Source organism: Pongo abelii, chromosome 6 (genome assembly GCF_028885655.2).
Source record: "Pongo abelii isolate AG06213 chromosome 6, NHGRI_mPonAbe1-v2.0_pri, whole genome shotgun sequence".
In the NCBI taxonomy this organism is placed as follows: domain Eukaryota; kingdom Metazoa; phylum Chordata; class Mammalia; order Primates; family Hominidae; genus Pongo; species Pongo abelii.
Genome location: NC_071991.2, coordinates 101861642 through 101885712, shown reverse-complemented (window position 1 = coordinate 101885712; position 24071 = coordinate 101861642). Strand labels below are relative to the sequence as shown.

The following is a 24071-nucleotide window of genomic DNA, read 5'->3' as shown; positions in this document are numbered from 1 at the left end:
GAATGTTAATTTTAATGGTTCAAAACTGTATATCGTAGGCTGGGCGCAGTGGCTCATGCCTGTAATCCCAGCACTTTGGGAGGCCAAGGTGGGCGGATCACCTGAGGTCAAGAGTTAGAGAACAGCCTGGCCAACATGGCAAAACCCTGTCTCTACTAAAAACGCAAAAATTAGCCAGGTGTGGTGGTGCAAGCCTGTAATCCCAGCTACATAGGAGGCTGAGGCAGGAGAATGGCTTGAACCCAGGAGGTGGAGGTTGCAGTGAGCTGAGATGGCCAGTGCACTCTAGCCTGGGTAACAGAGCAAAACTCGGTCTCAAAAAATATAAATAAATAAATAAATAACTGTATTAAAAACTCAGAGCTCATTTCTTGTAATTAATTTTAGTTTAATCTTCTAAGTAAGTAGTAAGCCATTTAATAATTTACTACATTTTATTCCTAATTCACTATCATTTAGTTCATATATTTAGCCCAAAATGTTGTCATACACCTTGAGATTCGAATCCAGGAAAAGCAAGTTCAGGGGCAATAGAAGGGTTAAGAATCTCAGGAACTCAGTATCTGGTCAGATTCCTGCTTCACTTATCCAACACAATTTAAATATCCATAAATATATTCTTGAAGTATTATTGAGAGCCCTCTGGGAATATATTGAAGGATCTGGTTAGATACTTCCTACAACTGCTCTAGAGCTCTTAAGACTAGGCACAAGCCATCCACATCTTTATTGAGTAATTTGTAAGAATTCTGCAGATTAAAGAAGAAATAACATCTTTACAATAAAAAAAGCAAATGTTAAAAGAATGAAAAATCTGTTTCCAAAGTAAAAAAGTAGTAAAATATTGTTTTAGAAAAATTGAAGAAATTGAAACAGCATAGATAAAAAGAATAAAATGTAGATAGAGTAAGAGTAATTTTATACCCAGGAATGTCCATTCCTAACATCTTATCCTCCGTATTTCACAAAAAGCGTACCATATTATCCATGCTAGTTTGTAGCTTGCTTATTTTGCTTAAAAATGCAAAGTGAAGAACTTCTCATGCCAGTTATCAGTGAGGCACCCTACTTCCCCTCAAGAATCTACCTTAATAGGGTGCCCTCTATAACTGATTTCTTCCTCTCCCCTCCCCTCCCCTCCACCTCCCCTCCCCCCTCCCCTCCCCCTCCCCTCTCCCCTCTCCCCCCTCCCCCTCCCCTCCCCTCTCCCTCCCCTCCCCTCTCCCCTCTCCCTCCCCTCCCCTCTCCCCTCTCCCCCCTCCCCTCCCCCCTCCCCCTCCCCTCCCCCTCCCCTCCCCTCTCCCCTCTCCCCCCTCCCCTCCCCCTCCCCTCCCCTCTCCCCTCTCCCCCCTCCCCTCCCCCCTCTCCCTCCTCCCCTCCCCTCTCCCCTCTCCCCTCTCCCCTCTCCCCTCCCCTCCCCTCTCCCCACTTCCTTTCCCCTTCCTTTCCCCTCCTTTCTTTTTCTCTTTTCTTTTCTTTTCCTTGCCTGCCTGCCTTCCTTCCTTTCTTTCTCTTTCCTTCCTTCTTTCTTTCTTTGTCTTTCTTTCTTTTCTTTTCTTTTCTTTCTTTCTCTTTCTTTCTGTCTGTCTGTCTGTCTCTCTCTCTCTTTCTTTCTTTCTCTCTCTCTCTCTCTCTTTCCCTCCCTCCCTCCCTCCCTCCCTCCCTCCCTCCCTTCCTCCCTCCCTTCCTTCCTTCCTTCCCTTTCTTTCCTTCTTGTCTTTCTTGGTGGAGTCTCACTCCGTCACCCAGGCTGGAGTGCAGTGGCGCGATCTTGGCTCACTGTAACCTCTGCTTCCTGGGTTCAAGCAGTTCTTCTTCATCAGTCTCCCGAGTAGCTGGGATTACAGGAGTTCACCAGCACACCTGACTAATTTTTTTGTATTTTTAGTAGAGATGGGGTTTCACCATGTTGGCCAGGCTGGTCCCGAACTCCAGATCTCAGGTGATCTGCCCGCCTTGGCCTCCCAAAGTGCTGGGATTACAGGTGTGAGCCACCGTGCCCGGCCTCATTTCTTCATTTGTGAGGAATGTTTCCAGGCAGGAGTTAGAAGTTGGCAGAAGAGTGATGAGAGGAACAAGCCCTCTTAGAGGGTAGGTTAAGACATACGTTGTACAGTTTCTAGTTAGTTATGAATAAACCATTAATGTATGCAGAATTATACAGAGTAAATATTGTTTATTTTGGTCAGTTTTCTTGTACATATCCAAAAAGATTTGAATTTAACTTGTTTAGGAGAAAAAAAGTCTTTAAATACCAAGAGCTGGTATGTGCATAATGTACAACACCTAGATTGAAATACAGAACCCTGGCCAGGCATGGTGGCTCATGCCTATAATCCCAGCACTTTGGGAGGGGAGATGTGCAGATTGTTTGAGCCTAGGAGTTCAAGACCAACCTGGGTAATGTGGTGAAACCCTGTCCCTACAAAAAATACAAAAATTAGCTGGGCATGGTGGTGTGTGCCTGTAGTTCCAGCTACCTGGGAGGCTGAGGTGGGAGGACCTCTTGAGCCTGGGAATCAGAGATTGCATTGAGCTGAGATCATGCCATTGCACTCCAGTCTGGACAACAGAGTGACACCCTGTCTTAAAAATAAATAAGTAAGTAAATAGAGAACCTTAAGTTATCTTACGGTGTGCTACATGGTTCATTGCCTCTTTAAATTAAAACAAGAAGTCTAATAGGAATTCATAGAACACTTTTTGCTCAGGCTGGCTGGATTGTAGTCGCACACTTTACACTCAGGCTCATTGCAGCCTCCACCTCCCAGGTTCAAGGTGATTCTCTCCCCTCAGCCTCTTAAGTAGCTGGGATACAGGTGCTCGCCACCATGCCCTGCTGATTTTTGTATTTTTCACAGAGACTGGGTTTCACCATGTTGGCCAGGCTGGTCTCGAACTCCTGACCTGAAGTGATCCGCCTGCCTTGGCCTCCCAAAGTGCTGAGATTACAGGTGTAAGCCACCACGTCCAGCTAACACTTTTTCTTGTTGAAAGATATTCCTGAAAACAATGTTGTATTATGAAACATGTTTTAGTCTGCATGTATTATGTAGAGCTTTCTTTAATGACATCAAGAATTGACAAAAGAGATGAAATGTTATTACTACTTTTCGAATATTTTGAATTTTTTTCTCTCTTTCTTGTTTTTTAAGGTGGATATCATCCAGTGAAAATTGGAGACCTCTTCAATGGCCGGTATCATGTTATTAGAAAGCTTGGATGGGGCCACTTCTCTACTGTCTGGCTGTGCTGGGATATGCAGTAAGTGTTCTTTGTCATTTGTGCATTTGTTTCCTGGAGTAGTTCAACATCTGTGTTCTAAGAAGGTATGGCTGAGGGTCACCACTGCTTTGTTGAGGTATGTGAAGTGCTTAGCACAGGCCTGCCTTAGCTGGCTAGATTCCTTCCTGCCCCCTGCCTTAGTTTGAAGTTCATTTGAAATCTTAAAATATTACTTGCTTCCAGCTTTATTTCAAAGTTAATTCATTGAAATTGTTTTACACTGGGATTATATTATTTTTCTAGTAATTCATCCATATCAGACAAACATAATGTATAGTATAGGCTTTTCAATGTATAGGCTTTTCAAATCAGTCATTTTTAACTTTTCAAAGCCATGACCCATAGTAAGAAACTACCGTGGGTCATTGCTACTCCACACGCACGCATGCACACACGCACACACACACACGTATTTGGTGCGTGTGTGTGTGTACTGAAACAAAAGTGTTAGAAGAGAATGGTTTTCACTATTAGGTTGGTGTGTAATATTTGTGTTAACTCTGATATTTTTCTAGTCTTACTTTAATTAGGGAAAAAAGAAAACAACAAAGCATAAAAGAGATTGTCTTGACCCATACTACTATTTAATGTGGCCCCACCATTTGAAAAGTACTATTTTAAAGGAAAGCTTATGTTTCTGTTTATTGATAGATCTCATTACAAGTTGAATATCCCTTATCTGAAATGCTTTGAGACCAGAAATGTTTTGGATTTTGGAATATTTGTGTATATACACAATGACCTATCTTGCAGATGTGACCCAGATCTAAACAAAAAATTCATTATATTTCATATACACTGTATACACATACCCTGAAGGCAATTTTATACGATATTTTAAATAATCTTGTGCAACATACAAATCTTTTACTGAATTTTGATTGCAGTCAGAGGTGGAATTTTACACTGTGGCGTCGTGTTGACACACTCATAATATTTTAGGTTTTGGCGCATTTTGGATTTTACATTTTCCAATTAGGGATGCTCACCCTGAATACCAGTGATTCTTTCTACTGATAATATAGATAAATAGACTTTTTTTTTTGTTTTTTCTTTTAGGGGGAAAAGATTTGTTGCAATGAAAGTTGTAAAAAGTGCCCAGCATTATACAGAGACAGCCTTGGATGAAATAAAATTGCTCAAATGTGTAAGTACTTTAAAAATGTGAATGATATAAGAAAACTTGATGACTTAAAATTTTACAGAAAGATTTTTCTGGGTAATACTAAATTAAAGTCAAGTTTGGCTGGGCACGGTGGCTCATGCCTATAATCTCAGCACTTTGGGAGGCCAAAGCGAGCAGATCACTTGAGGTCAAGAGTTCGAGACCAGCCTGGCAAACACGGTGAAACCCCATCTCTGCTAAAAATACAAAAGATAGCCAGGCATGGTGGTGGGCACCTGTAATCTCAGCTGCTTGGGAGGCTGTGGCATGAGTATCACTTGAACCTGGGAGGCAGAGGTTGCAGTGAGCTGAGATCGTACCACTGCACTCCAGACTGGGCGATAGAGCAAGACTCTGTCTCAAAAAATAAATAAATAAATAAATAAATAAATAAATAAATAAATAAAGTTTATTTTTTATAACTTTGTGATTAATTTTTTATTTTAAAATACACTTTTATTTAAACAGTATTGGTGTTATAATGGGAAAACATGCTTTGTCTTAAACTCCTGTGTTCTTGCATTCATTTTTCTTGGCATAGGTTCGAGAAAGTGATCCCAGTGACCCAAACAAAGACATGGTGGTCCAGCTCATTGACGACTTCAAGATTTCAGGCATGAATGGGATACGTATCCTTTACTTCCTGATTTATTTATATTTTTACCTTTTAAAAAATGAAAATATTTCAAGCTCCTATAATCTCTGTTTGCTGCTGTATCACCTTCAACATAAACACTCTAGGAACATTGTCAAGTATTATGAAGTGGTCCACCTAGAATGGTTTTCATGGCTTTTCGGGGTGTTTGGTATGGTAGCATCTTAGAAACTTATTTTTAACACAACAATTTGACTTAATTTTGGTATGGAATTAATTATTGATCTTTTCCCATTAATAGTGGTAAAGTTTTTTTTGTGGTGATAGATAAAAGCATACATCAGCACCACTTCTTTGTGTTTTAAACTTTCTAAAACCAGTGCATAAGGACAATCTGTGTGTGCCCCAGTGGCTGCAAAGCACCATGTGAGAATGGAGCATTGGTTAAGAGAGAAGGAAAAATGCTCTGTAAATGCCCACATCCCAAGGTGGCGCTTGACTACTCTTAGTTCTGAATAGTACTAATAATTGCCAAATTCTATTTCCAAAATGATACAACTGAGCCTTTCAAATAATTGTCCTGCAGAGGCTCATCTTTCTGTCAGGTGAATATGGAAACATTTTGGTTTTCTTGATTTTATTCCCGGTTATCTATATTGCAAAAGTTAAGGAAAAGTAAAATGATGCATTTTCTATACTCCTTGATAAATCTGACATAAGCCAGTGCTTAATAGAAAATACCTTTATTGTTTTTCTTTACAAACTTACTGGGAGAAATTTCAAACATATATGAAAGAGAGTATACTACACTAAATTGTTGTAAATTCATCACTCAAGTTTAATAATTGTCATGGTCTGGCCATAATTGATCCATCTATCTTTTCTTGCTGAATTTTTATAGAGCAAATCCTAGAAGTCATGTCCTTTTACTTCTGTGTCATTGTGAATCTTTGAAAAAAATATGAACTTTTAAACATAACCTTAAAACTCACCAAAGACGTTAACAGTTTCTTGATATCTCATCAGATATCATTGGTATTGGAGACTTCTTAATTCAGATTTCCTTGGTATTGCAAAAATGAATTTTTAAAGACATATTTGAATCATTTTTAACAATATTGTTTACTCCTAAGTCTAAGTCTGTATTCACTTACTTTAGTTGTTCAGTTTAAGATTAATTTGTTAATTTACATTTTTCTGTTTCTTGTTAGAATATGATACACAGAGTATTTAAATTATCCTGACAGAAGTTAGTGATTCTTAACAGAGGAAAGTGTTTCTTGGTCAGCTGTAAATTTTGGTGTTTCTCACGTTTTTTAAAAAGTATGGCCTTAGTCCTAATGTGTCTGTTTCCTTCTGGTGGGTTCTTGGTCTCACTGACTTCAAGAATGAAGCTGCGGACCTCGCAGTGAGTGTTAACAGCTCTTAAAGGTGGCGCATCCAGAGTTGTTTGTTCCTCCCGGTGGGTTCATGGTCTCGCTGACTTCAGGAATGAAGCCGCAGACCCTCATGGTGAGTGTTACAGCTCTTAAAGTTGGTATGGACCCAAAGAGTGAGCAACAACAAGATTTATTTTGAAGAGCGAAAGAACAAAGCTTCCACAGCGTGGAAGGGGACCCAAGCAGGTTGCTGCTGCTGGTTCTGGTGGCCAGCTTTTATTCCCTCATTTGTCCCCGCCCACGTTGGACAAATGGACCTGCTGATTCGTCCATTTTACAGAGCACTGATTGGTCCATTTTACAGAGTGCTGATTGGTGCATTCACAATCCTTTAGGTAGACACAGTGCTGATTGGTGTGTTTTTACAGATTGCTGATTGGTGCATTTACAATCCTTTAGACACAGAGCACTGGTCAGTGCATTTTTACAGAGTGCTGATTGGTGCATTTACAATCCTTTAGCTAGACACAGAGCACTGATTGGTGCGTTTTTACAGAGTGCTGATTGGTGCCTTTACAATCTTTAGATAGACACAGAGCACATTGGTGCGTTTACAGTCCTCTAGATAGACAGAAAAGTTCTCCAAGTCCTCACTCGACCCAGGAAGTCCAGCTGGCTTCACCTCTCAGTAATACTAGTTATCTTTGGAAGTGTGTCTAGGAAGAAGACAAGCAAAGGTGTCTCTTGACTTTCCTTTTTTGAGAGTATCAGTTTTGACCATGCTACTAAGTTATGTGGATGCTTGTTGGTTTTGATGGGGACTCAGGAGGAAGTGAATTAGGATTGTAAAAAGGGTTGGCATGTTATCCTTATCCTTCCTCTACCTGAGGAGTTGGCAGAGGGTAGCTCCAGGGGGAAGTGACAGAGAGCAAAGTATCCCAAAACCTGTAGCTCAGAGAAGAAAGCAAAAATGAAGAGAAGAGATGATGCCTTCAGTGTCATGAATACTTTTTCTGTATGTGGGTGTTGGATCCTCTGAGATAGCCCTTTGTGTGCCTGGAGTAGGCAGTACTTCCATTTTCCAAGGTTCAAGAAAATTGGACCACTTTCATCAGAGGCACATGACTGATGGGTGCTAGGTTGTGTCAGTACCTGTGGTCTTCTGGCTTCTCTCAGATTTTTTGCTCTTTATATCATGTTTGGAACAGATCTACCATTTTGATATTTTACTTTCACAAATGTCAGAAGCCTAAGGATAAGGCTTTTTCCCAAATTTAAACTCCAAAATGATATCCAGTTAATGCATCTACTAAGTCATGATCAACTAGGGAAGCATTTCCTTCACTCTATATATTTGAGAAGCTTTTTATACAAGGGAATGTCACCATGTTCATAGAAAAACTAGATTAAAAGACAAAAATAAAGAATATAAACTTTATTTCTCACATAAGTTTCATCAAGTTCAAGACATTTTTGTAAACAATCATATCAGCCATTTAGTTGCTCCCCAAAGAACCAGGGGTCTTAGGAATTTAACCATGTCAGTGCAATCTTTTTTATTATTATTAACTGAAGAAAAATGGGTGCCCTTTTTAAGGTTGGGAAACAAAAATTAGGAGTAGCCAAATAAGGATAATAAGGTGGATGTCTAATGAGTTTCCACTGAAACTCACAAAATTGCCCTCGTTTGATGAGAGGAATGAACAGGAATATTTACATGGTGGAGAAGGACTGCCTGGTGAAGTTTTCTCAGGTGTTTTCCTGCTAAAGCATTCACTGACTTTCTCAAAATTAACTCTTATAATAAGCAGGTGTTATCATTCTTTGGTTCTCCATAAAGTCAACAAGCAAAATGCCTCAGCATCCCAAAAAACGGTTGCAGTGACCTTTCCTCTTCACTAGTTCACTAGTGCTTTGACTGGACCACTGCCACCTCTTGGTAGTCATTGCTTTGATTGTGTTTTGTCTTCAGGATCATACTGTAGAACCATGTTTTATGTCCTGTTACAGTCCTTTGAAGAAATGCTTCAGGATCTTGATCCTACCTGTTTAAAATTTCCGTTGAAAGCTCTGCTCTTGTCTTGATCTGGGAACAGTGGTTTTGGCACCCATTGAGTGGAAAGTTTGCTCAACTTCAGTTTTCAATTGGAATTGCATAATTTGAACCAGTCGTGAAGTCTGTGGTGTTGGCTGTTGTTTGTGCTGTCATCTGTCCTCTTCAATTAGGGTGCACACTTTTTTTTTCTTTGAGATGGAATTTTGCTCTTGTTGTGCAGGCTGGAGCGCAATGGTGCAATCACGGCTCACCACAACCTCCGCCTCCTGGGTTCAAGAGATTCTCCTGCCTCAGCCTCCCGAGTAGCTGGGATTACAGGCATGTGCCACCACGCCGACTAATTTTGTATTTATTTTTTATTTTTTATTTTTTTAGAGACGGGATTTCTCCATGTTGATCAGGCTGGTCTCGAATTCCCGACCTCAGGTGATCTGTCCGCCTCAGCTTCCCAAAGTGCTGGGATTACAGGCATGAGCCACCACTTCCAGCTGCAAACTTTTTTTCCACACAAATTTATGCGAATGGTCTGCTGCTGCAGGCTTCATCTTCAACATTATCTCATCCCTTCTTGAAACAGGTTATTCATTTGTAAACTGCCGATTTCTTTGGGGTATTGTCCCCTTAAACTTACCATAAAGCATCAGTGATTTCACCATTTTTTCACCCAAGCTTCATCGTAAATTTGATGTTTGTTATTGCTTTGATTTTAGAATTCATGTTGCTCTGATAGAGGCTTTTTTCAAACTGATGTCTTATCTTGCGAGTGCCTCAAACTAGATCCTGTTCAGATACTTTAACAAACTAGTATGAGTTTATTTTGGTGCAAAAAAATTTTTGAAATCTGTGCATAGTGTTTTCAAAATACACATTTTCCATAAACTTTTTGAAAATCCCTCATATTTCTTTTAGAAATTCATCTTGAGTATACTAGGAAGTACCAGTGGCTGCTAATGTTACCTCTTCCTTTTTCTCCAGTTAATTTCTGCTAACTGCTGAGTATATTCTTCTCTTTAGATAGATAAATCGGTGAGTAGATAGCGGCAGAGCACTCACTTCTTCTGTGTCCGACTTGCAAGGTCCTTCATGGGACAGCTAGTAGAATATTTCTTTGGAGAAACTACTTAATCCGTGGGTAAATAGAGGTTTTTGAAATATATGTTCTAGTGGGTATTTTTACAGTTAAGCAAAATGCGAAGTAATCATCATAGTCCAGATGTGCCAGTGCTTTGAGAAGACTTAGGTTATGTTTTGTATATCCTGGGCCTCGCCCTATGCCTGCTGCTAAATTTAGTCCTTAAATAATCTGCCGTTTTTGTGATGAGCCTGGGAAATAGTAAGAAACTTCTGGCTTTAGATTATCTGCGCATAACTCTGTAGTGCTTACATTCTTTAACAGTATAGAAAGATTTTTCTCTTTTTCACTAAAAATATTTAAAATAATATTGTTTTAATGTAGCATATTCAGTTATTATAGTTGATTAAATCAACTACTTTTTTTAATTCTAAAGTCAACTGTAAGCCTCCAGGGATGAACAAAATGTTCTCAAAGGGTTTCAGAGCCATTTGTAATCTTCCTGTATGAATGACATGAATATATAATGAAATTGGAGGTATCATAGTTGTGAAGGCTGAAATACCTATTTTTAAAAAAAATTAAGCTGGGGCCAGGTGTGGTGGCTCATGCCTGTAATCCCAGCACTTTGGGAGGCCAAGGTGGGCAGATCACTTGAGGTTAGGAGTTTGAGACCAGCCTGGCCAACATGGTGAAGCCCTGTCTCTACTAAAACTGGAAAAATCAACTGGGCATGGTGGCACACGCCTGTAATCCCAGCTATTTGGGAGGCCGAGGTAGGAGAACTGCTTGAACCCAGGAGGTAGAGGTTGCAGTGAGCTGAGATCGTGCCACTGCACTCCAGCCTGGGTGACAGAACAAGACTGCGTCTCAAAAAAAAAATTAAGCTGGGCATGGTGGTTTTCACCTGTAGTACTGACTACTTGGGAAGCTAAGGCAAGAGAATACCTTTAGCCCAGGAGTTCTAGTCCAGCTGGCGCAGCATAGTGAGACCCTGTCTTTTTAAGAAAAGAAAATCCAGATTCCTGAGATGTTGTTATAGATTAAGTCTTAATACCATGTCTTAACTGGTGATCATACATTCTTAACACCTGCCTATAGTATTAAAATTGATCTAGTTGTATAATGTAAGATATTATTCAAGGAAAAGATTAAATAGGTCTTAACAGTGTTTACTAAATTTTTATTTTATAATGTGTTTTATGTAGCTTATCAAGTAGAAATTTAGGCAGGCAGTTAGGACACTTAAGATACTGGAGCTCTGTATTTGTTTCATGTCAGTTCCTAGGAGGTTTCAGTCTTGCCTGTTCATCAGGCTGATTTCCAGGGAGTGTGCTGAGATGGGTCAGAGTGCAGCTCAGTGTAGGCTTGAGTAGTGGCTCAGCCACCTGGCACTTTCTAAGTGCACTCTACACCTAGAAAGTGCCATGTCCTCATGCATACAGTAGGGTTAATTACATTATTGCCTAAGGTTGTTTGGAGTACACGTGAAATAATATATGGCACAGAGTAAGTACACTTAGCCCTTTGTATCTGCTGGTTCCCCATGCATAGATTTAATAAACGGATGAAAAATATTTGGGAAACACCAGTAAAAAGTAATAGAAATTAAGAAATAGAGTATAACAACTATTTACAGAGCATACACATTGTATTAGGTATTATAAGTAATCTAGACATGATTTAAATAAAGTATATGGGCTGGGCACGGTGGCTAATGCCTGTAATCCCGGCACTTTGGGAGCCCGAGGCGGGCGGATCATGAGGTCAGGAGATTGAGACCATCCTGGCTAACATGGTGAAACCCTGTCTCTACTAAAATTACAAAAAATTAGCTGAGCGTGGTGGCAGGCACCTGCAGTTTCAGCTACTCGGGAGGCTGAGGCAGGAGAATGGTGTGAACCCAGAAGGCAGAGCTTGCAGTGAGCCGAGATCATGCCACTGCACTCGTGGGCGACAGAGCAAGACTCTGTCTCAAAAAAAGTAAAAATAAAGTATATGGAAGGATGTGAATAGGTTATATATATACTACACCAGTTTATTGAAGAGGCGAGCATACGTACATTTTGGTATCTGAGAGCGGTCCTGGAACCAATCCCCTGAGATACTGGGAAACACTTGTATTTAGTAATGTCAGTTCTTGTTATTTAAGTGAGATACAACATTTTCTCACTTTTGGTATTACTGATAGTGTTGATATTGTATTTTATAAAGTAATAAGTGCTTTGCAAGTGACACAATGATGCTGCTTTCAATAACTGCCTCACTCCAGGCAGTGCATCCACAAACGATCCTTAACTGTGTCCCAGATGTCTGCATGGTCTTTGAAGTGCTTGGCCACCATCTTCTTAAGTGGATCATCAAATCCAACTATCAAGGCCTCCCAGTACGTTGTGTGAAGAGTATCATTCGACAGGTGAGACTTTTGACGGCAGCCCCTAGGCCCTAGAACCTAATCGGCTAGGCTTTCAACATGAATGCTGTTTACAAATATGTATATATATTACATATGTATCAGTGCATAATATATATGTTATATATATTACATATGTATCAGTGCATAATGTTTTGAACTCTTATTAAGTCAGTATTTAATGATATTTTGTGTTCTGAGGGGAACAATATGTAATTGTCAGGCATACGTTTATTGCCTGTCATTTTTTTTTTAAGATATGTGACATGGTACAATTACATTGTTTTTGTTCAATATCTACTATAAAACATCCCACTTAGTTCATTAGGAAGTAATTTAGAAGAAATAACTTACTGGGTTTATTTACTAAGTATCCTTGGATGGAGATTAAATAATAGATAATTGAAGAGTTGTGTACAAAGTTTCAGTTATAACGTGGTTAAATTCTGCAGATCTAATAGACAGCATGATGACTATAGTTAACATTACCGTATTGTATACTTGGAATTTGTTAACAGAGTAGACTTGAATGTTCTCATCATGTACACACACACAGAGTCTATATGTCATACTGGGTTAGATTAATTAGCTGTTTTGTGCTAATCATTTCACAGTGTACACATATTTCAAGACATGTACACTACTAATACATTCAGTTTTTATTGTCAGTTGTACCTTAGTAAAGCTGGGGGAAAAAATGGAAATGTTTAACTCATATATAAATTACTGTATTAAATGTGTATTTTGTTCAGTTGCCCTGCCAGAAAACCCTCAGCTAGGGTCAGGCTTAGAAATGATGCTCTAGTAAACATCTGTAGAATGAAAGTATGCGTAGATGGAAGAACTCCTCCTAATTGGCAGCGTTTGCCCATTCCAGTTTTCTGCATGGAATCAGTATGTATTCTACTCATTGCCTGTAAAAAGTTTGAAGTTTAAATTTGTGTAGTAAAAGCATCTTTGATATTTCTGTTGAATGTGTGTGCAGATAACTGTTTAGCCTGCCTGTGTGTTCATCTCTTCACTTTTTCCTTTTGTACAGATTTTTTTTTTTTTTGAGACGGAGTCTCGCTCTGTCACCCAGGCTGGAGTGCACTGGTGTAATCTCAGCTCATTGCAGCCTCCTGAGTAGCTGGGACTATAGGTGCTTGCTACCACACCTAGCTAATTTTTGTTTTTTTAGTAGAGACAGGGTTTCACCATGTTGCCCAGGGTGGTCTCAAACTCCTAAGCTCAGGCAGTCTGCCTGCCTCTGCCTTCCAAAGTGCTGGGATTACAGGCGTGAACCACCGCGCCCAGCCTTGTATGGAAAATTGGCAGCTTATTCTGTAACATTACAGATGTTACTTGAGAAGAGGAGCTGGAGAGGGAAAAGTTCACTACATTGTCTTCTATATCAGTTGAATTGAGGTGTTTCTATGTAGTATTATGCTAGGTATACATGTGGGCCTAGAGTTATGGCTAACTTTTGTTCAGTACTGTATCTGTTTGCCCTTAGCTTTCAAATAGTAGCATTTTTATTCATTATTTCGACAGGCTGATATCTCAAATGAACAACTTTAATGTAGAAGAGGTTATGTGGTGAGGGCAGAAATTAGTATGTTAAGTGGAATTATTTGATCCCCAAATAAGACTGGTGTATTATTTGTAACATTTAGCAGCAACTCTAAAGTCTTAAAAAAAAAAAAAAAAAAAAAAAACACCAAAAAACAAAACTATATTGTTAAAACTTGGGAAGAGTCTCCTAATTATTTTTGATAAATCTTGAAAATATTAAAGGAATTACATATTCTAACAAATACTGAATAATTTCAGAAATAGCTGCCTGCATGTATTTCCTGCAGGCTCCATCATTTCCCAGAACCTCGTGCTTTCAGAGGGGCCTGCTGTTGCCTTAAGTGACTCACCACACCACCACCCTTTAGGCTTAGTGTGTAAGAAGGTGAATTTGGCCAGGCACAGTGGCTCACGCTTGTAATCTCAGCACTTTGGGCGGCCAAGGCGGGTGGATCACAAGGTCAGGAAATTGAGACCAGCCTGGCCAGCATGGTGAAACCCTATCTCTACTAAAAACACAAAAATTAGCCAGGCATGGTGGCACACGCCTGTAATCCCAGCTACTCGGCCAGCTGAGGCAGGAGAATTACTTGAACCCGGGAGGCGGAGGTTGCAGTGAGATGAGATCATGCCACTGCACTCCAGCCTGGGCAACAGAACAAGACTCCATCTCAGGGAAAAAAAAAAAAAAAGGTGAATTCACAGATGAGTCGTTGATGTTTATTTTATCTTCTAGAGAAGAAAATATAGCCTTAGCAAGTTGAAGGAGTCTGTAAGTTGAAAGACGAAAATCTGAGGTTCGGTGGAACCTCAGTGCATCCTTGTTGAATGAACTGAAGATTAAATAAGTTAACATGTGTTCTTCATTTTGTTTTTGTTTTTTGAGACAAGGTCTTGCTCTGTTACCCAGGCTGGAGTGTACTGGTCAATCACAGCTCACTGCAGCCTTGGCCTCCTAGGCTCAAGTGATCCTTCCACCTCAGCCTCCCTAGTATCTGGGACTGCAGGCATGCACCACCATGCCAGCTAGTTTTTATTTTTTTTGTGGAGACGATAGTTGCTCAGGCTGGTCTCTTGGTCTCCTGGACTCAAGCAGTCTTCCCACCTCAGCCTCCCAAAGTTGCTAGGATTATACCACACCTGGCCAATGCATGTGTTATCCTCACTGTAATTCATGTACCCTGTTTTTGGTGGAAACTTAGAAAGAGCTCTTGTATTATTTCTTTAGTTCAGAGAAATTCATGCTGAAAATTTGATTGTGTCATGTGGTCTGCACTTTGTTCTTATATGCAGTGTTAATGGAATTTTGGTTTGGTTTTGGTTTTGTGTGTGTGAACCCATCTTTATTTAAGAAAAATATTATCATGGAATCTGGATTTTTTCCCCCTAAGCTTACGCAGAACTTACAGTGTAGTAAGTTGTTCAAGAAATTACATATTCCAGTTAATAATCTACTTACCTGAGGTTTCCCTTCAACCCCTTAGATTCAGCCTATGTTTTCAGTATTTATTTCTCCCGGATAGTACTAGGAAGATTTTTTTATTGCAGAATGACACAGTTATATCATTTCCCAGAACAAGCCAGAGCAGACCAGTTGTCTTAGTATTTTCTTAGTATCCTTTCACTGTAGACCTTCTTCTTAAGAGTCATGGATAGCCGACCATGTTCCAGTCATTCTCCTTACTCTATCACTTGCTGTGCTTCCCCAGGAACCCGCCTGTTGAACTCTCCTTTGCCATGTCTTTTACTCTTGATGTTCTTTGTATTTCTGTTGCTGTCCTCTTTAGTTCAGGCCCTTATCACCTCCAGCCAGTACCTTTTCACAGGCTTCTCTTGGCTCTCTGTGCATACAGCCCATCCAATTCCCGGTCCCTGTTCCAGTTTATTCTCCTTTCTATTGCAAGTAAAACCTTGCTTTAATGACTCATATTCCCATTTAGAATCCTTTAGTGGCTTCCCATTGCCTGTTTCCTAAAGCTTTATGTTCTTGGCCTTCATGAAGCAATATATGGAGTTATTAAGAGCTTGGGTTTGGCATCAAATATACCCTACTTTCACCAAAGGGCTTTGGCCAAGTTACCTAACTTCTGCAAACCACAATTTCATCATCAATAAAAGTGGGGAAAATAATGATACCAGCCAGGCGTGGTGGCTCATGCCTCTAATCCCAGCAGTTTGGAAGGTTGAGGTGGAAGGATTTCTTGAGACTAGGAGTTCAAGACCAACCTGGGCAACATCGCAAGACCCTGTCTCTACAAAACAAAATTTAAAAATTAGCCAGGTATGATGGCAAGCACCTGTGGTCCCAGCTACCTGGGAGGCTGAGGTCGGAGGATCACTTGAGCCCAAGGGGTCAAGGCTGCAGTGAGCCATCATGGTGCCACTGCACTCTAGCCTGTGTGACAGAACAAGACTGTCTCTTTAAAAACAAACAAACAAAAACAAAAATGATAGCTTCCTCATTAGTTTATTGTAAAGCTGTAATGAGAGATAGTAATGCTAATAGTAGCAAATAGTTAATTCAGTGCTTACTATGTGCCAGGTATAATTTGAGTACTTTGCATAGTTGAGTTCCTCACAATAACCCTGTGAAATGGGTATTATTACTTTCCTGATTTCATCAAGTGGAAACAGAAGCCCAGAGAGGTTAAGTAACTTGCCCCTAGTTAGGAATTCGCTTAAAAAGTGCTAAGTGGTGGAGCAGGAATTCAAACCCAGATAGTCTGACTTCAGAGCTCATGGGTTTGCCATTTTGGCCGTTACATAATGGGTTTTATATAATAAACTTATTATGAGCCTGTAATAAGTTTGGAATTGTACTGGGCCTATGTCCAGTAGAAGTTAAGTCACTTTTCTTTCTGGGGACTTGTTTAAGATTTTCTGTCATCTGGTGTCAGCGTGTATTTCCCCTTGCAGACAAAAAGTGATGTCCCTCAGGTACCCTATTTCCCTCTGGAATCTACCAGCTTACGTTTTTTATGAATATTCAAAGATGTCCCAAACATTTATAATGTGCAGATTTACCAGGAATTTTTATTCGTAAATGTTTACTGGTTTTATTTTGTAGGTAGTTTAGAGAAAGTACTTAATGATAATCATCTTGACCCCTAAGGGCACCTTTCCATTTTTTATCTCCACATCTTTGATCATCTCTTTTGTTCTAGGCTGCCAGAAATGCCATCCTTGTCTACCCACATTTTTAAGACTCAACCAAAATCCCACCATTGTAACAAAGGCTTCTCACAGTACCTAGTTAAGAGGGGGATATGCCTTCCCTTCTTGAAATGCCTTCAGCTCACATTTGGTCCCATAACTACGTGTAGGCCCCATCTCAACCCTAGCACTGCTGACACTTCAGACCAGATAATATTGATTGTGGGAGACTTTCCTGTGCATTGTAGGATGTTTAGCAGCATCCCTGGCATCTACCCTTCAGATGCCAGTATCAGCTGTCACCATCCCTGGTTGTGGCAATTAAAAATATCTCTGAACTTTGCCAGTTTTCCTCTCATTGAGAAACACTGGGATAAGAGAAAGTGTAAGGTGTATTGTGCTTTGGTGACAGACTTGATTTAACATCATAGCTTTGGTACTTCTACCTTGTACTCCTGATCAAGTTACTTAGCCTCTGTGAGTCTGTTTCCTCATTTGTAAACTCGAAATAGTAATGTGTAATTTGTAGTTTGATTGTGGAGATTAAGAATAAGGGGGCTGGGTGCGGTGGCGCACGCCTGTAATCCCTGCACTTTGGGAGGTTGAGGTGGGTGTATCACCTGAAGTCAGGAGTTCAAGACCAGCCTGGCCAACATAGTGAAACCTTGTCTCTACTAAAAATATAAAAAATTAGCTGGGAGTGGTGGCACGTACCTATAGTTCCAGCTACTTGGGAGGCTGCGGCAAGAGAATCACTTGAACCTTGGAGGCGGAGGCTGCAGTGAGCCGAGATCGTGCCATTGCACTCCAGCCTGGGTGACAATAGTGAAATTGACTCAAAACAGACAAACAAGAATAAGGGTGGGCCGGATGCGGTGGCTCACACCTGTAATCCCAGCACTTTGGGAGGCCAAGGCGGGCAGATCATGAGGTCAGGAGTTCTAGACCAGCCTGACCAATATGGTGAAACCCCATCTCTACTAAAAATACAAAAATTAGCTGGGTGTGGTGGCACATGCTTGTAGTCCCAGCTACTTGGGAGGCTGAGGCAGGAAAATTACTTGAACCCAGGAGGCAGAGGTTGCAGTGAGCTAAGATCACAATCACACTACTGCACTCCAGCCTAGGTGACACAGTGAGACTCTGTCTCCAAAAAAAAAAAAAAAAAAAAGTGTGGACTTCAAAAGCATCCATCATAGTAACACAAAGTAGCCATCATGTCTGCTAAACTCCAGGATCACGTATGGTGAGTTTCACATCTCTTTGTATCTTCCTTCATATATTAGGTGGCCAAGAAGTATCTTGGTTAATTGTCTTTCCTTAAATGAAGGAAAAAGCATGTTTCCCTTATTCTTTAGAAAATGGCTGATCTTTCTGTGATTTAAAGGGCTGACATAAACACTACTACTTGTTTATTTTTCGAAAGTAATGATGGAATTGGATCAATTGCTTTTTCTGGGTTTTCTATACGTTATTGTCAATCCTCTGATCAGTTCTTAGCTGTCCCCATGTAGCCGTGGTGACTGTGCTGTGGCAGAAGGAGGCCGTCCTGGCGGTTTCTGGTGATGGCCCTAGAGTGCCGTGTGCAGCCCACTCCCCAGGCCTGCCTAGTGGCTGCTTCTCTGGCCTTACCCATGGAGTCTTGTGACTGTTTGTGCACCTTAGTATTTTTTTTAAGTCACTTTATTGAGGTCTATTTTATGTCTTCCTCTTATTTTTTTCTAACACTGAAAAGAGAAATGTTTGGGTTGTCATTATTTGTAGTACATTAAAAGATGGACCTCAGGTGAGGGTTTCTTTAAAATTATTTGGCACTCTTTAAAAGTGGCTTTGACTTTCTTGTGTAATTGAAAAGGTAGCTGATGTTTTACTTGAAGAGTTTATGGTTTAGTTCATTGCTCTTTACAGAAACCTTGTAAGAACATGGCTGCTTACCATTAGTTAAATGAAGCTTGCCAAGGGCCAGGCTCACATTTTGGTGATTTTGCTACATTGGTGAAAAAACTAGCAATTATAGCTGTAGCCCTGGATTTTAAAATTATATTGTTACTCTTTCTATTATCATGATTGTAACTAGCACTTACTGTGTTCTTTCAGGCACTGATTGTTTTAAGTTCTTTATTTGTATCATGCTATTTAGTCCTCACCACGACCTTATGAGGCCAGTGGTGTTACTATCTTCACTCTACCTAAGGCGTTGCACAGTGGGGATACGAATCTTCCTCAGAGTCTCATAGTTAGTGTGGTGGATCCAGGATTTGAATCCAGATGGTGTAGTTCCAGAATCCATGCTCTTAACTGCAGGGTAGTGTAAAATGTCCTACATAGAAAGATGGAGATGATTTTAAATTGTAATATGTCGGTGAAAAGTGTGCATTTTTGTCTCTGTGTTAAATGGTTTCCTTGTGCCTTAATAGTAGAGCTAGTAATCTGATTGTTTAAAAGTACAGCCATTAGGCCAGGCGCCGTGGCTCGTGCCTGTAATCCCAGCACTTTGGGAGGCCAAGGCGGGCGGATTGCCTGAGCTCTAGAGTTCAAGACCAGCTGGGGCAACACAGTGAAACTTCGTCTCTACTAAAATACAAAAACTTAGCTGGGCATGGTGGCATGTGCCCATAGTCCCAGCTACTCTGGAGGCTGAGGCCGGTATTGCTCGAACCCAGTATACGGAGGTTGCAGTGAGCCGAGATTGTGTCACTGCTGCTCTTCAGCCTGGGTGACAGAGAGACTCTGTCTCCAAACAAACAAAAAAAGTACAGCTATTAGATTTTATGAAGTAGATATTATAATACGTAACCAGATGAGACCTTTAAAACCCAATGTTTTTCCAGACTTCTCCCTTTGGGGTGCAACCCTCGAGTATGCCGAGAACCACAGTGGTGCCCTGCAGGTCCTCTCACCTGTATCGTGTATCATTGGCTGATTTTGTCTCTCTACACTTAGTATTTATTTACCATTGTAATTCTTTCAATGGCCCTGTTTATCAGTAAATTTTGTTATGACTGAACCAGTATTGTTCAAGTTCACACCAGAAGCTTTCATGTCAATTTGGTAAACATTTTGATATTACTGGGTTTGTTCAGCATGGTAGTGCACACGATGCTGTATTGACTTGGAATTCTCCTCAGGATGTTGAGCCCTTAACTCAGGAAATGTGGTGAGGTGGCTCCGTTTCAAGGGACTAAGCTGCTTTCCTGACCCATTGCTTTGTGCAGTCCCAGTGCTGGGCACAGCAGCTTTAACTTTCTTCCTGATGACATTCAGAAGTACAGCTGCTGGCTTTTCTCATTAATTCTCACCAGTTAGAGATGAAAGAAAAAGGAACAGAGGCTATTTCAGGACAATGTGGTTAAGGACGCCGTCCCCTGGATTTTTGGTTTGAGCATGTCTCTGGTTCTTGTCTTCTTTTATTGTTAACAGGTATTTCCGAGCTCCTCTGTTGAGTTTAACATCTTGGTTTTCACAGGCAGTTGGTGGGACCTGCCTTGTCTGTTTTACTGTGGAAGGGAAATCTAGTGGAAGCCTCAGCGTTTCCAGCAGGAAACTTCTCGGCTTGCGGAGAACCCCTCTGGTGTCCCGCACGCCCACAAGTAATTAATATTCTCAATGAAGAACTCCTGCTTGGGGTCGCCTCCTTCCTCTGCCAGCCCATCTGGCTGCCCACGTGGGTTTCTCTGGGTGCTTCATTAGGTTCTGTTACCCACAGAGTAGGAGGAGACAGTCTCCCTGCCCTGTGTCCTTTGTTCAGGTGTGGGAGGAAGAAAGTCCCCCACTTATCACCAGTAGCAGAGCATAATTTGGAAAGTTGCTCTCATTCTATTTCTTTTTACAGTTCAGAATTTTGGGGGAAACTTTGCACTTTGGGCTGTGAGCAAGGCTAGGGAGACAGTCTTTAGAGGAGTCTCCACTTTATGCTTGACTGTTCCCGGACTTATCTACAAGATTACAGGACCTATTTCAATCAAGTTGTGGTGGAGAGGAGCAGATTTGTGTTGTGAAGACCATTAATAGATGGTATCTGACACAAATGTTGATGTACAGAAAGAAAGCTTTGAGACCATTTTAACCAAGCCCCTTATTTTGAAGATGAATTTGAGGTTCAAGGAAAAGAAGGAACTTTCTCTGAACCTGTAGCTAGTTAATTTGGAACGGGACTCGGGGCTTCTAGCTCCCAGCCCTAGACTTAGCCTTCTTTTCTGCACTGCTGCTGAACTCAAAGTCTGACTTTACCCAGAGAAACCTGGCACTTGTTCCTCACGTGTGTGAACTGGCTTCCTGAGTGGGATGATTGAGAATCATGTCCCTGGCTCATCTGGGCTTAGGTTGATCTCAGCTTCCCTGGCAGCCAAAGGATCTCTGCTGCCTCCTGCTGCTAGCACCAAGTATTAAGGTTTTTTGTTTGTTTTTGAGACAGAATGTTGCTCTGTCACCAGGCTGGAGTGCAGTGGCACGATCTCGGCTCGCTGCAACCTCCGCCTCCTGAGTTCAAGCAATTCTTGTGCCTCAGACTCCTGAATAGCTGGGATTACAGGCATGCACCACCACACCCAGCTAATTTTTGTATTTTTAGTAGAGATGGGGTTTCACCATGTTGGCTAGGATGGTCTGGATCTCCGGACCTTGTGATCCGCCCATTTCGGCCTCCCAAAGTGCTGGGATTACAGGCGTGAGTCACTGCGCCCAGCCGTATTAAGGTTTTTAGGCAAGAAAGATGAACATACTGTGATTTGACAAGTAAAAGCAACAGAGGAAAGAATTAGTAAAGACTTAACTCTGTCAGATTTTGCAAGGGGAGATCTATCCATGGGGATGAAACATGATTCCTTTTGGTTTGTGTTTTTGTTTTTCCCATTGTCACAGTTATCCTGTATAAATAATTGTAGGAGTGCCCATCAATGTTGGTTGATTCTGGGGTGCATTATTACTTTAAGCTTCACTGGTAAAGACAAATGCTATTTTTGAAAGTAAAACCATTTAAAAATAGTAGTTCAGGCCAGGCGTGGTGGCTCACGCCAGTAATCCTAGTACTTTGGGAGGCCGAAATGGGTGGATCACCTGAGGTCAGGAGTTTGACACCAGCCTGGCCAACGTGGCGAAAACCTCGTCTCTACTAAAACACAAAAAGTAGCTGGGCATGGTGACATGTGCCTGTAATCCCAGCTACTAGGGAGGCTGAGGCAGGAGAATCGCTTGAACCCAGGAGGCGGAGGTTGTGGTGAGCCGTGATTGTACCATTGCGCTCCAGCCTGGGTGATAGAGTGAGACGCCATCTCAAAAAAAGAAAAAAGTAGTTCAAAATTAAATTATGGAATCAAAGTTTTGTTGCTGGGATATACCATACAGGTTATCAAGTATAGCCCTTTTATATTAGAAATTCAAACAACTGAGACCCAGATAATTTTTTTTTTTTTTTTTTGAGACAGAACCTCATTCTGTTGCCCAGACTGAAGTGTGGTGACACAATCTCAGCTCACTGCAACCACCGCTTTCTGGGTTCAAGTGATTCTCTTGCCTCAACCTCCTGAGTAGCAGCGATTACAGGCATGCGCCACCACGCCTGGCTTATTTTTGTATTTTTGGTAGAGAGGGGGTTTCACTGTGTTGGCCAGGCTGGTCTTGAACTCCAGACCTCAGGTGATCCACCTGCCTTGACCTCCCAAAGTGCTGGGATTACAGGTGCGAGCCATCGTGCCGGCCAACCCAGAGAACTTTAATAAGTGACTTAGGAAGCTGGATGTGGTGGCTCACACCTGTAATCTCAGCCACTTGGGAGGCCGAAGCAAGAGGATCACTTGAGGCCAGAAGCTTGAGGCTTCAGTGTGCTATGCTTACACCTCTGAATAGCCACTGCACTCCAGCCTGGGGAACATAGTGGGATCCCATCTCTAAAAGGAAATTAATTTTTAAAAAGTGATGAAAAATCATAATTCAATAAGTCAATATCAGTACAAGTCTTCTGACTTAGATACGTTTTACCATTTAAGTTTCTTGTGTGCTGGACTTTGTGAATTTTCCATAGATTATTTCTAATGCTTATTGCTACATTTGTGTGTAACAGGTATGTTTCCCCCTCCTATAGATGAGAATGAAAGCTCAAACAGCTTAAACAGCTTGCCCAGGGGTAACACAATGAGTAAATGGTTGAGCAGTAATTTAAGAGCAGTCTGAGTCCAAGGTCATGTTTTTAACGCTGCCCTGTTGCCGTTTCCTTTAATGGTTTCCTTTAATGGTTTCAATTATCTTAACTAACTTTATTTGTCCCAGTGGCAAAGTATTTTTCTTGTGTTTATTGCCCATTGCTGTTTTAGGAAAGTTAGCCCAGTTGAGTGCGATAGCCAGTTTTTTTTTTTAAATCTGGAACTTTTAAGTTTTTACTGAGATCACTTCTTGTTTGTCATGAGGTGCATCCTTGTCATTGGGACCTCATGTGAACACATTTGCACACTGAGGCACATTAACTCAACTGTGTAGCCTCCCGCACAGTGAATCAACCTTTGAACTGTGAAAGAAGCCAAGGTGGAAAGATAGGACAACTCTCATGCATGAGAAAATGGTCAAAGATATTTTAGGAAAGAAAGATACTGACATTTTTACCTTGAGATAGTATTTGATACCGAAATACAATTTTAGTTGGAAAACGATTTTTCAAAAATCGTACCTTTGACCTCTATGGGCTGGACATCATCAGTGTGCCTATCCATTAATTTCTTGTACTTTTCAGAATCTCTTTTGTTGTTCAGATGTAAAACTCCACATATTATTCAGTTTGCGCCAGGAAGATGCATGAATGTCATTGAATAACGTGAGCCCATTGTATTGTGTTTCCTTCAAAAGTATAACCATGTTCTCCATGGAAATATTTTACATCATGTTATCTTTCTTACTGTTGGTCCTTTGACATTTTATTTGCTTTTTTTTCTTTTTTCCTTTTAGACAGAGTTTTATTCTTTCACCTAGGTTGGAGTGCAGTGCCATGATCTCAGCTCACTGTGACCTCCGCCTTGTGCCTCAGCCTCTTGAGTAGCTGGGATTACAGGCGTGTGCTACCTTGCCTGTGCCACTATGCCTGTGCAGTTTTTTTGTGTTTTTAGTAGAGATGGGGTTTCGCCATGTTGGCCAGGCTGGTCTCGAACTCCTGGCCTCAAGTGATCTGCCTGCCTCGGCTTTCCGAAGGGCTGGGATTACAAGGTAAGGCTGAGCCCGGCCTTGACATTTTAAATGTAATTTAAACATATCCTAATTGCAGTATTATCCAAAACAGTAAATATTCTAAGGCAAAAAATGTCTTAAAATCTTATCCTAGTTTTATCTACTTTACTGGTATTTACTAGGAATTTGTCAATATCTTATTAAATCATATTTGCCATGCCCATGATTCATCTTGGTTTTTTTTTTTGTC

At 40.9% G+C, this 24071-nt stretch overlaps 1 protein-coding gene across 22 annotated transcripts in view; it reads left to right on the top strand.

The window, feature by feature from the left end:
- SRPK2 (SRSF protein kinase 2) overlaps nucleotides 1–24071 on the top strand; it is a 292913-nt gene that overhangs the window by 230659 nt on the left and 38183 nt on the right. For all 22 annotated transcript variants that reach the window (XR_008527545.2, XR_008527540.2, XR_008527538.2 and 19 more), the window contains 4 exons: nucleotides 3156–3264; nucleotides 4345–4432; nucleotides 4992–5079; nucleotides 11862–11968. Coding sequence is in view for 13 of the 22 variants with exons in the window: in XM_054560600.2 (XP_054416575.1) it covers nucleotides 3156–3264; nucleotides 4345–4432; nucleotides 4992–5079; nucleotides 11862–11968 (392 nt within the window). In the remaining 9 variants the exon portion in view is untranslated. The remainder of the gene's footprint in view (nucleotides 1–3155; nucleotides 3265–4344; nucleotides 4433–4991; nucleotides 5080–11861; nucleotides 11969–24071) is intronic.